General features: G+C 35.9%; 1 protein-coding gene across 3 annotated transcripts in view; it reads left to right on the top strand.

Moving 5' to 3' along the window:
• Nucleotides 1-12,260, top strand: part of LOC149085401 (sodium/calcium exchanger 3-like) — a 106,351-nt gene extending 94,091 nt beyond the window's left edge. For all 3 annotated transcript variants that reach the window (XM_089233399.1, XM_089233400.1, XM_089233401.1), the window contains exons 6-8: nucleotides 5,777-5,917; nucleotides 6,778-6,936; nucleotides 10,509-12,260. In XM_089233399.1, coding sequence (XP_089089525.1) covers nucleotides 5,777-5,917; nucleotides 6,778-6,936; nucleotides 10,509-10,885 — 677 coding nt within the window. In that variant the 3' untranslated portion in view covers nucleotides 10,886-12,260. The remainder of the gene's footprint in view (nucleotides 1-5,776; nucleotides 5,918-6,777; nucleotides 6,937-10,508) is intronic.
• Nucleotides 12,261-12,543: the final 283 nt, after the last annotated feature.

Below are 12,543 nucleotides of genomic sequence, written 5' to 3'. Positions count from 1 at the left end.
AAATATCTCAGTGAATGAAACATGAAATTTATTAGTGGCCTCAGGAGAGACACGGCAACAACTTTCTACTTTGAAGTTGAAGGACGGGGGAACCGTATAAAAATTTATATTTTTTTACTTTATGATATACACTGTATTTTTCCTCTCAAAACTGGTACAGATGTTTTTTTAAATACATTTGGAGCATTTTTTAAATTACAACAACACTTCTATGACGAACGGTTGATAAGATAAACGCTGAATTAGGACTTACAGGACACCCTGTATATGGTACTAATAACACAGCTTATTATTTTTATGCCATAAGACAATATAAGTTCTCATTTGAATATTTCAAGTCCCTTATATAACTGAAAATTTATTATTTACATTAATACAAAATTTATTTATTAACATTATTTGTGAAAGATTCCTACATTCAGAAAGCAATTTTCTGGAAGCATGTGAAAGCACAGAAATTTTCCAACAATCATAAACATAGCATGATGTTATTTAGCCAAAGGCGGTGATTTAAAAGTAATGTTTGGAAAATGTGATAATTTCCCATCGGTTTCGTTGCTGTGCGTCAAGCGATGCTTCTGTAAACACACGTGGCCAATACTTTCGAGAAAACTGTCGTTGCCGGCGGCAAGAATTTTAATCAGCATGTTGTGGGGTTAAAAATATTATCCTACGTTCTTTTAATCTCTTGAGGAAACACCATTTGATGTATTTTTATTACCATCAGCCGTGAACTTAAGATTAGTAATTACTCTTAAGGCAAATTTTAAACCGATTTCTTAGCCATTATTCACTACTTTCCATCACTTGATTTATATTTTGCTTCAGAAGGATAATGTTTTCACAAATGTGGATAATGTTTTCACAAATTTGCATTTTGTTTGTCTGCACAGACGAATTTATTAATACGATAATATCCGGTCGTATTATTGATTATGTCTCTGCTTGAAAATAACCAAGAAATTGTGTATTAAAACGGATGATTCAGTATACATAATCTCCATGCAACATTATTGTTGCCATCACAGCTTTCAAACCATTATACAGGGTGATTCTATAATTCCCCTTGCCGCATTTTACAGGCGAACCGTTGAACCTAGAGGCATACAGTACTTCCAATTAGAAAAAGTATTAAAATATCGTGTAGAACTCAGATATGTTACTCATGATGGCAAGGGGTTGTGCAGTTATTAAAATATAAAAATTAACTTTTTATACGAACACTCTGTTCTAAAAAAACCGAAGTAAAAAGTTGTTGCCCTGTCTCTCCTGAGGTCAAACAAATCCACGTGTATAAGTGGAATATTTGCTGAGATACTTGAATTGAAAAAACTGAGAAAAGTTGGAAAAGAACCGCAAAAAATAACGGACAACGCTTCTTTTCCTTATTTTTATGCTGTTCTTTTCCAGCTTTTCCCCAATTTTTGAATTCCAATATTTCACGATTCTCAATTAACATCTCTACCGAACTCAACATTCTCCTGTGCGCAGATGATAATGTGATACTGAGTGACTCAAAAATACAGTTGCAGAAAAAATCAACCTTTTTGATTCATATTTTAAATCTAAGCCTTACTGTTAACCTAAACAAAACCAAAATCATTGTATTCAGAGAGTCTTGCCATCTCACAAAAAAAACTAACTTTTTCTGGGGGAAACGTTAAACTCGAAATAACCTGTAACTATGTCTATAAAGCTTGGTCTCCTTTTTCACATCTTCAGTAAAATTTTCAGTAGCAGCTAATTACATGATTAAAAAGGCTTTCGCGGCTATGAACCAACTACTTGACTTACTGCGTAGCTCCAGAAACCCCTCGCTGTGTGTGGCATTCAAATTATTCGATAGCCTCGTACGATCCACTGTATGTTATGCTGCACCAGTTTAGGGGTTTTTTTTATGGTAATATGCTGGAAAGGGTTCATACGAGCGTTTTCTCAAAAAGTTACTGAATATAAGCAAATATTGTCCTGGTTATCTTATTAGACTTGAGCTTGGTCGCCGCCCAACTGCCATTCAAATGTTTAACCAACTCCCCACGTATTGGCTTAGGCTTCTACAAATGGATGAAAACCGTCGACCAAAAATTTGCTTTCTCGAATTCTGCCGACACACAAACTTGGAAAACTAGGCAATTCACTCAATTCCCTTTTGAATAACTGCTGTCGATCTAATATTTAGTCACGCACCCTCTTTACCTCACTCCAGAAGTTTTAACATCTCTTACTAAAAACTATATTTATATATCTCTTCAAGAAGACAGATCTTGAATATCCGCTTCAACATTATTCCAATTTTGAATGTACACTATCCTTGCAATCTTACCTTCTCTTCAATCTCCCTTTGGCGGTTCGTAGGAACATGACCAAGCTACGCCATTATCCTTTTATACTTTACAGTAACAAAGGTATATTGCACAAATTTAACCCTGATGAACCTTTCCAGTTTCAACCAACTAAATAGCCATAATGATCTTTATCACCTGCTTAAGGAATGCCTATTTTTTGCCCTTCAAAGGCATACTTTATATTTTCAAATACCTCCACCACATACCTATTCCCGATCAAACTTTTACCTAGTTTTTAACCACCCCTCTTCTTCGCTGTGTCTGCATTTTTTTCCGATTTATTGAGGACATATCAAAAATTATATTTCTTACAACCCCTTTTTTTGATTCTTCCCCCCCCCTTCCCTTCCTATTTTCATTTGCTGCTCATTTTTGCCCGTGCGTCCAGGTTACATTATTTTTCTAACATGATATTTATTTATCAATTACTGTGAAAGGCCGTGCAAGGCTCTAATATCTGAAACATGCATGGGAAAAAAAAACTATTTATTTGGATTCGAGAGTATTATGCATGTATATTTTCTCTGTGTTTAAACTTCATTGCATTTATTTCTGTTTTGTGTGTATCTCCAATAATTTAATTACAAATATTTTACTTGCCATCCACTTGGTAAATTGATAGGCACGATTGTGCAAATCATTAAAGTTTCAGTTTCGTTTCGCGAAAATATTGCACTTAGAAACGTGAATTTTTTTAATTTTTTTTTTATTTTGGCATCGGGAGAGACAGGGCAACAACTTTTCAACTGGGGTTTTGGGGACAGTGTCTATTAGAATGTTCTTTTTTTTTGTTTTACTAACTATGCAACCCTTCGCAACATGAATAACGTATCTGAAGTCTACACGTTGTTTGGATACTTTGGTTCATTACAATGATTCGCCAGTAAAATGCAGCAAAGGCAATTATGGAATCACCCTGTATACAGGGTGAAAATTAAGTCCGCGCGCGTTTCACCTCAAATATCTAGTAAATTGTTGGTTATAGAAATATATTTTTAATTAGGAAAAGTATTTAAATGACGTGTCCATCTTAAAGAGATGTGTCATTTATTTTACTAAAGTCGTATATGTAGTGTACAAAATTCATTTTTTTTATGATTCCCGCGTCGCCGCCGCCCCCCCCCCCGTCCTCTGAGTTCCAATTCCAAAAGTTGTTGGCCTGATTCTATTGAGCCTAACAAAAAGAAATCCACGTTTTCCAGTGCAATATTCGCTAAGATATTTAAAGTCACAAAATGCTGAAAATGAGAGAAAAGGCAGCATATGAAGCATGAATGCGAACTATGAAGTACCAATGAAGAACCGAAAAAATCTCTTGAGCGCAATTGTCGACCACTGTTCTTTTTCCCATCCATTGCACATAGCAACCTTGATAAAGTCTCTACGAGCTGATGATCCATGTTTTTGTTTTTTTAATTTAGCATCCGCATAAAACTACTAGTATCAGGGATCAAAATTAATTAATTTAATTCTATTGAATACGCACATTTGTAATCTCTAAGATTCGCGTTTGGTTTGAAGGGTTTTCTGGAGTTATCCTAAGATGATGGCACACTCCGTTATCTGGCTGATGCGAAAATAAATCTAGAAAAGAAAGTTCATCTGCCTTTGCGAGGAATCGAACCCATTTCCTCTCACTTGCCGGGTGAGTGCCCTAGACTACAAAGGCAACGAAGCCTTTTAGCTCGTGTGCTCTGAACGGGGCAGTACGTAGACAGTCGACCTAAGTCAGGCCAAAGTAAACTTACTGACATTGACATCAGATGGCGATTTATCCCGATAGCGGAGAGTGCCATCATCTTCGGATAAGTTGCCATCTGGTGACAATGTCAGTAAGGTGAGCTTTGGCCTGACCCGGAAAGGGTACTAAGGTGTATTGATTGTATTCATTTCGCCCAGAAACGCACAAAAAACCAAAAAAATAGATGTGGAGTGCCGCAAAAATTTTAACCACTTTACGATCAAGGACGTAATATTGCGTCGAAACGCCAGTGGAATAAATTCGAATACTTTGTTTTCTTTCCTCTCTCCTCATCACCACAAAACTTTGTTGCAACCCTATGAATAAAGTAGTTCTTTTCATCTTCATAATGAGGAGGGAAAAACTTATATTCTAAAAGGTGAAATAGGTTGTATATACTATATACATGTACATATATATAAGAGGGGAAAAAACTGGTAGGTGAGGGTGAAAAGAGAAATATACTTCATACCTATTATATCTTATCTGTAAGTATTACAGATAAGAGAGTAAAGTAATTAATATACTTTTTTCTCTTCATCTGTTTTTTTCTTACTTTTTTACTTTCTTTCCCTACCGTTTTCTAACATGCCATTACATTAGAACAAGGTTATCAAAACTTGTATCGTATTTATCGCCGATTCGTCAAGTAGAGATCATCCTAATTTTTCTCCAATCGCTTGTGAGCGAAGCGGTTAAAGCCGCAAAAAATTAATAAAAATTATAACAGTTGGCAGCTCATCGCTTCTTGTGCTTCTTGGCGAGTTCTGTAAAATATTCTTTTCACACACACACACTCTCCAGCTTTCCTTTTTCCCCCTCCAGGTTTTTCTTTTAGAAACTAGTTTTTCTTTCTTTGTCTGTGCTGTACGTAAGCATATTAAGGAGTTCTACGTAAGCATATTAAGGAGTTCTACGTAAGCATATTAAGGAGTTCTACGTAAGCATATGTTGTTTGAATGACGTCACTCTAAGACGGTAGGGTTGCGAGATTTTCAAAGCCATTCTTGGCCTCTATTGGCATTCAAAATATTAATACTGTATTCAATTTTTTTCCCCCCGAGTGACCCATAATAATTTCGCCGGATATTTTTATATTTTTGTGCATATTTAAATAAGTGGAATCAGTGACAATTTTTTCAAAACTTTTTGAAGACGTGACCTTGGGACTCTTTCCTTCGGAGTTAGGTCTGGCTGTCAATATACGGCCCCGTTCTGCACACATGAGCTGTAAGGCGAGAAAATTCGTTTCCTTTGTAGTGTAGCGGGCTTAAGCACTTTTCCGGCAAGTGAGAACACGTGTGTTCGATTTCCGGCAAAGACGATTGAATTTTGTTTCCTGGATTTATCTTCGCATCAACCAGCTGTAGAAATCATCGTATTTATGGAATTCACTTCAAACCCTACTTCAAGTCAAAAAAACACCTACGTGTAGTCTTTGGCATCAATGGATGCGAGGACCTTATGTTAGGATGGTGCAAGCTTCATTTATCAATACATTAGTAAATATTGGTATGAAATATCCTCTTCATGATAGCATCTGGTTATATACTACACCGGCATCTAGCAAACATAAAATTTGGTTTCAACGGCATCATTATGTGCACTATAAATTGTGATTTCATAACTAATTGACGCTGTATGAGTATTCAGATTTGTTTCATAAATCAAACTAATCAATATTTCATAGGAGATGATAGTGATGGAGATGATGATGAAGGAGATGATGGAGCTCCAGCAAAAGAACCGAAGTTACCAACTTGCACGGATTATGTCATGCACTTCATAACTTTATTCTGGAAATTAGTTTTCGCATTCATTCCACCTACAGGTAAGTTCTATAAAGCATAGAATGAATAATAACACATGAACTGAAAATTTTTTTAAATGATGGGGGAGAAATTGTTTCTCATTTCTAAACCTACGATATACAGGGTGATTCAGAAAAGATGGGAAAAACTTTAAGAGGTGATAGTACACACCAATGCAAACAATTGTCGTCAAAGAATGCATGGTCTAGCATGAAACGCAAACACAGTAGCACGTTTCGAAACAGTCGCTCTGCAAACGTTAAAACGGCATTCCTGTTTTATCGGGAGAAAAAGAACACCATGCATACAAATGTAGCCTGGGGAAGAAGAAGAAACCGTATGAAAATCTGCGTCACAGTGAATAAAAGGCGCGGATGCCAGCCCTGTTAAGTTATTCCAGCGTGCAACCGTTCTAATAGTTGTAACGAACGGGATAATATGGCGCACTTTAATAATACTGAAAAAGAAGACATGCATTTCATTTACGCATAAATTACGCAGACACGCATTTCATTCATTCATGTCTGCTTTTCCAGTATTACTAAAGTGCGCCATTATCCCGTACGTTACAGCTGTTAGAACGGTTGCACGCTGGAATAACTTCACAGGGCTGGCATCCGCGCCTTTTATTCACTGTGACGCAGATTTGCATACGGTTTCTTCTTCTTTAACGTTTGCGGAGCGGCCGTTTCGAAACGTGCTAGCGCGTTTGCGTTTCATGTTAGACCATGCATTCTTTGATGACAATTGTTTGTATTGGTCTGTACTATCACCTCTTAAAGTTTTTCTCATTGATCACCCTGTATACATGTGTGTCGTATTTAAAAAGAACTATCTTTTGATAAAACATAATATTAGACTTACAGTTTTCGATTCTTAGATCTTCTAGATGGATGGATCTGCTTTGTATTCTCAATTCTTTGCATTGGTGGTCTAACAGCCATTATTGGTGATTTGGCTTCTCATTTCGGTTGCACTGTAGGCTTGAAAGACACCGTTACTGCTGTAGCTCTTGTAGCATTAGGAACCAGCGTTCCAGGTAAGGTTGATTTATTATATGAAATGCTAATTTTTGAAAACTAATCATTTTTACACGATCTCTGCAATGATATCGTGTGTGAGTATTCTTTCAATATTTTCGTTTAAACTACGGTATTTTATTTTAGCATTCCACTTGTCGGATAACTGCAGCAACACTTTCATCGTGTTACTACCGCTTTCATACTTTATTTCATAAGCAAAAAGGAATTAAATATAAATACAAATACCACAACAGACAAAATGCCCAACGTGGTGGCTGAAAAAATATGCCAATTAAAAATACGGATGTTGAATACATATCTAAACTATATCACAAATACAGCAACCCCATAAAAGAAATAAAAAACCAATAATTATGATAACATATACATATACTGCCCATAAAAATTATGGTTGTCGCATCTAAGTATGAATATCTTCTCGATTTATCCCAATATGTATCGTAATTCTTTTTGAACGTCTCAATTGTGTCAGAATTCACTATCCCCGGAGGTAAGCTATTTCATTTATTCATAACCTTATTAGAGAAAAACTCCCTGTGACACCACAACCTAGAATTATCCTTTACCAATCGATACTGGTGTCCCCTTGTCGAAGCAGTTGATTGACGATGTATTAATAACTCATGGTCCATTTCTCCATTTCATTTAATCCCGTTGAAAATTTTAAACATTTCAATTTTTTTTAAATCCTTCTTTGTTCCCTAACTCTGGTGACTCGAGTTTTTTCTCCAGCTGCCAGACAGTGAGACACAGTTTTCAGAGAAGCCACATGAGTCATTGAAAGCGTCGTAACAGCCGCAAACCCATGGCAAACTAAAAATTGAACATATTGTGATGAAGATGGCCAACACAAATAAGTCCGAGTGATATCCACATCCTTTTTTCAATTTATTTTCTTTCCTATTGATGATGACGGCAGTAATCTGTTGGTTCATGAATATCACAAGTGTAGCAACTACAGCAGGAATAGCAGCTGCAAGCGCTGTGTCCACCATTGGTTTTTTCCAAAAAAATGGTACAATTCATTCCCTTTCTGACCATGTAGCCTTGAAATCTTGAGGAACACCCAGTTTTGGCGTTTGCAAACCTAAAGACCAATCTAGCAAAGTCATGCTGACCCTAGCAATGACAACAGCAAAGTCTGAAATCCCATGACTAATCTTTGAATTAAAAATGGGGGAATTTCAATCTTCCTGATGAGTACTGTGATAGAAAAGTACCAGCAAACAGAATAAGTGTCAAAAGGAACACATTTGGCACCTAATTACATACTTAACTTTTTTTTAGCCTCTATTTTCAAGCTTCTGCACGTGTATATCTCAAAAACGTCTATTGGTACAGTGGCTCTCTTTCTTTTGATAGAAAAACATCTCCCTTACTCATAATTTACGATTCACATATCCGATTATTTTCAAATTCATTCCGGTTCGAACGTTTTCTGCATTATTCTAAAAAAGGACACGGTGTCGGAGAAGTTTAATCTTTTTCTTTCACCAACACGCATTTTTATTGAACAAAACTGAGGAAATTCTTTTTTAATTTCCAGAAACAAATAAAGCAGAGTTCGCATCAACTAAAAGAGGGAACACTATTTCTACACCCTTTCCTTTTGTCTTAAACATTGACTGCTACATTGTGATTCTAACATCTGTCTCCATTTCATAACATGTTAAAGGTTCGGAAAATAAAACCGTAGTGTGTTATAAATTTCAACAGGAATTTTTCTGCTCAATGTTCCGAGTAAATGGTTTATTTTTTTCCTAAACGAATGGAAAAGAATAAGAAAAGGAAAAGATAAAACGAACAGATGGAAAATTTTCATCGCTTCACCACTTCAATTCTCAAAAATAAAATTGAAATTTACGATTCCAAGCGTGGTGGAAGGACAATTTCTTTGATACGATTATGCAACATATATACTACTCAAAAATATGGAAAAAACAGAAGTGTATTAAAAAATGTATTCATATATTGATGTGAATCAGGTAAACGTAGCGAAAGAATAACTATAAGTAATACAGCGGAAGATCTGTATTCGAATTTTTAATTTTTTTTTAATATGGTGATGTATGCATGATCCAGCACTTATGTGACTGAAAAAATTCTGAGAAATGACATAAAATTTCTGGTTAGCCAAGTTTATGTTTCTAGTCGGATAATGAATGACGAATTCTGTTTGCCTGAGTGTTTGAAAAAATTTTATTCCGATTGGTGGAGCGAAAATTTGAGGGGTCTGATTTCGTGTAACAAAACCTCTGAGATACTTTTTTAAGTAAATGAATAATAACCCTTCACATATGTAGCAAGTATCGAGAGAAGAAATTCCTCCCGACTCCGAGAATGATCGTATACACGTATGCGTATGCGTCAAAAAATGTCGCACTAGGAAAAACTAGGAGGTTAATTAGGACGTCTCTTATATGAACGAATTTAAGCTGCAATGGTATAAGTGTTATACCGTTTCTTCTACACGCAATATTGTACGGGAATACAATTTGCCGTCACACTCAAAATCCTCTTCATCTCGTTCATCTTTTTCCCCCTCTCTAATCAGCAGATAAGTATGATGTTATAAGCCCAAAACAAAAATATTCTATCTTTATTATACGGGGAGCTTATTTTCAAAAAAGAACATTTCCACTATTGTTAAACTTACAGTAGAAGTAAAAAACGTTTTTTGTTCGGAAGGGACTACTTTACAAAAATTATAAAATAGCCCAACAGGTAGCATAAGGGAGTGGTATAAGAATATTTAAATATTATGTTTCTTGATCAGCATTCAAGGAAGTTATCTACATTTAAATTTTGTAAATATTCCTTTTTGAAAGAAAGTTAGTGGAAATGTTACCTTTTCATCAAAATTAGAGGTAATACGAGTGCTCTGCCCACTCAGAGTCAGAGCACTCGTCCGGCAATCGAGGGACCCGGGTTCGACTCCCGGTAGAGGCAGAGATGAGTTTTTTCCTTCCTTAAAAAATTAACATCTCAAATGATAAATATCTTCACAACATCCAGTCTTCTGTATATCTTGTATTAACAAGTGGAGAGCGACATTCATGTCATAAAAATTCACAAATTAGAGTTTGCCTGATTTTACTGTCCACTATCGAGAGTGTCCGCTAATGAGGAGTGAAATACATTAAAGCCCTATTCCACGGGACCGGGAATCAGAAAAGTGCCCGTTAACGGGAGGTGTCCGCTAACGGGGAGTGTCCGTTAAGGGAGGTTTCATTGTTTATGCATTCGTGGGTTCAAAGTAACCATGTAAGATAAAATCCGATTAAAACCTACTTCTTAAGAATAAAAGGAAAATGACATCGTAGAAAAGGCAAATAATCATAAATTAGCTCCTGACGATAGTTTCAGCACTCGTGGGTGCCGTTGTCGAAAGAATAACAATAAGATTCTGTGCCAGTCAGAAAACGTGGTCGGAATGAGTAAAAACGTAGTCGGAGTTTCTCGCTAATTCTTAGGCTGCGCTTCTATTCAATGCACATGTGTACTTAGATATTTTCCTCTTGTGAAGCCCTCTTTGAATTTAATTTTCCATTTTGTTTCTTGATTCCAGATACATTTGCCAGTAAGGTAGCTGCTATCCAAGATAAGTACGCTGATTCTTCCATCGGCAATGTCACCGGAAGTAATGCTGTAAATGTATTCCTGGGGATTGGCGTAGCTTGGTCCATTGCTGCCATCTACCATTACGCTAAAGGAACCGAATTCCTAGTTAATCCAGGAACACTAGCTTTTTCTGTGACCATGTTCTGTGTCTGTGCTTTCATTGGTTGCTTTGTTCTGCTGTTGAGGAGAAGCAAGAAAGTTGGAGGTGAGCTCGGAGGTCCCATGCGATACAAGTTGCCAACTACTATGCTCTTCGTATCTTTGTGGTTGTTCTACGTCATCATGTCAAGTTTGGAAGCTTATGATTTCATAGAAGGCTTCTAAAATCTTTCACATTCGATATGAAACGGGTCCTTTTTTGAAATTACCATCTAATTGGTTTGTCGCGAAAAGAAATGTTCTACTACATTCGAATATATGAAAAGCGATAGCCATAAGGTAAAAGTATATATATATATTTGTATATATATATATATATATATTAGTGAATATATATTGTGTCCTATACATGGCCCGAAATATAAACGAATTTCTGCTGTTTCAGCAGCACTTTTCGAAAAGAGGTTAGTATCTGGGCTGCGAATGATAACACTTCATCAGGGAGACCTCGTTGACCAAAAAATATTTCACAAATTCACTCTGATGATGGTTTTTTTGTTTTTTTTGTTTTTTTTACATAAAGTCAGGGAGTGTAAAACCATTAGTTCAAGATCTGAGTTCAACTCTTTTCATCATACTTTGTTGGAAATATCGAGCTGTTGGTTTCCAACGGGCAGATCTGTGGCCAAGTTATATGCGAAAACGTATTTCCCCTTTTTTGAGTGTTGTTCACACGTAGGTTAACAGTAGTAAAAGAAAACCTTCCTGAGGAAGTAAAGAAGTGACCCCGATGGTATTTATTTTATAGGCAGCATGTGCACGATTGACTGGAAAACGTTGATATATATTTTTGAGAAGAATGAACTTTACGAAAAACGGAAAATGGAAGCCAAGACTGCCACTGACCCTGTGTTGCCATTTATGTTTTAATATATATGATGTGAGAGAACAAACTTCTTGATTTCAGGAAGATTTTGTTTTCATGTATTTTCGCAGTGTTTCAAGATGTCCAGATCACAGGCATGAAACCCCCTCACATTCGTTTATGCTCAAAAAACACCAGACATTCCCTTTAAATGAGAGAGCATTGCAAATACCATTTTCACGTATACCTTGTTGTTCATTCACCATCACTCCTCCATTTATTTCGGTACGGTGGTCATACTACTGCCTTTCGAAACGCATCTTGGTGCTCTATTGTTCCCTTTGTTCAACATTATGATAAAGCAGTCACCAGAACACGTTGCTAGAAGAACGATACTAGGCATACCGAGTCTATAAACTTCGTGGACTAAATGGACGCGTTTGCGCCAGATAAAAATATATATATATACTAATGTGTTGTAACCATGTTGCATCATTTCCCCTTTTAAGTAACAAAAAAAAAATATTGGCTGTGTATGGTTCATAAAATGAATGTTGATATCCCGAAGCTTTCTTTGTCACATGCGAACAATTTATTTAGATGTTAAATTATACGAGTAGAGATTTTATTCGTATGTCATATAAATGGAGGAAAAGTCTATGATATAAATTGTTGATTCAAGAGAAAGAATAAATAAAGTTGAGAAGGAAAATAAAAATAATTTGTCTTCTGTAATTTATTTTTTCCTTTTTTTTTTTGGCCACGCAAGATTAGTGCAATAATGAAATCATAGCAATTAATAGTGCATAGTAACATATTGCCACAATGCCATCAGATGATACGGCATACTTATAATTATCATATGAGATAATTTCAGCCATTCTTCATTTAATCTTATTTTTAACTTTCCGGTTTCCACAAAATTTTCATTCGTGAAAATGTATGTGTACTCATATGAGATATTTCAACTCTTGCATTTTCTTCAAAATTTTTACTGGTGATTCAAATATGAGATCGC

The sequence above is a fragment of the Pholcus phalangioides genome, unplaced genomic scaffold (genome assembly GCF_987345545.1).
Source record: "Pholcus phalangioides strain wild (caught in Gottingen) unplaced genomic scaffold, Ppha-v1.0 ptg000007l_1, whole genome shotgun sequence".
NCBI classification, from domain to species: Eukaryota; Metazoa; Arthropoda; class Arachnida; order Araneae; family Pholcidae; genus Pholcus; species Pholcus phalangioides.
This window is presented reverse-complemented; position numbering and strand designations above follow the sequence as displayed.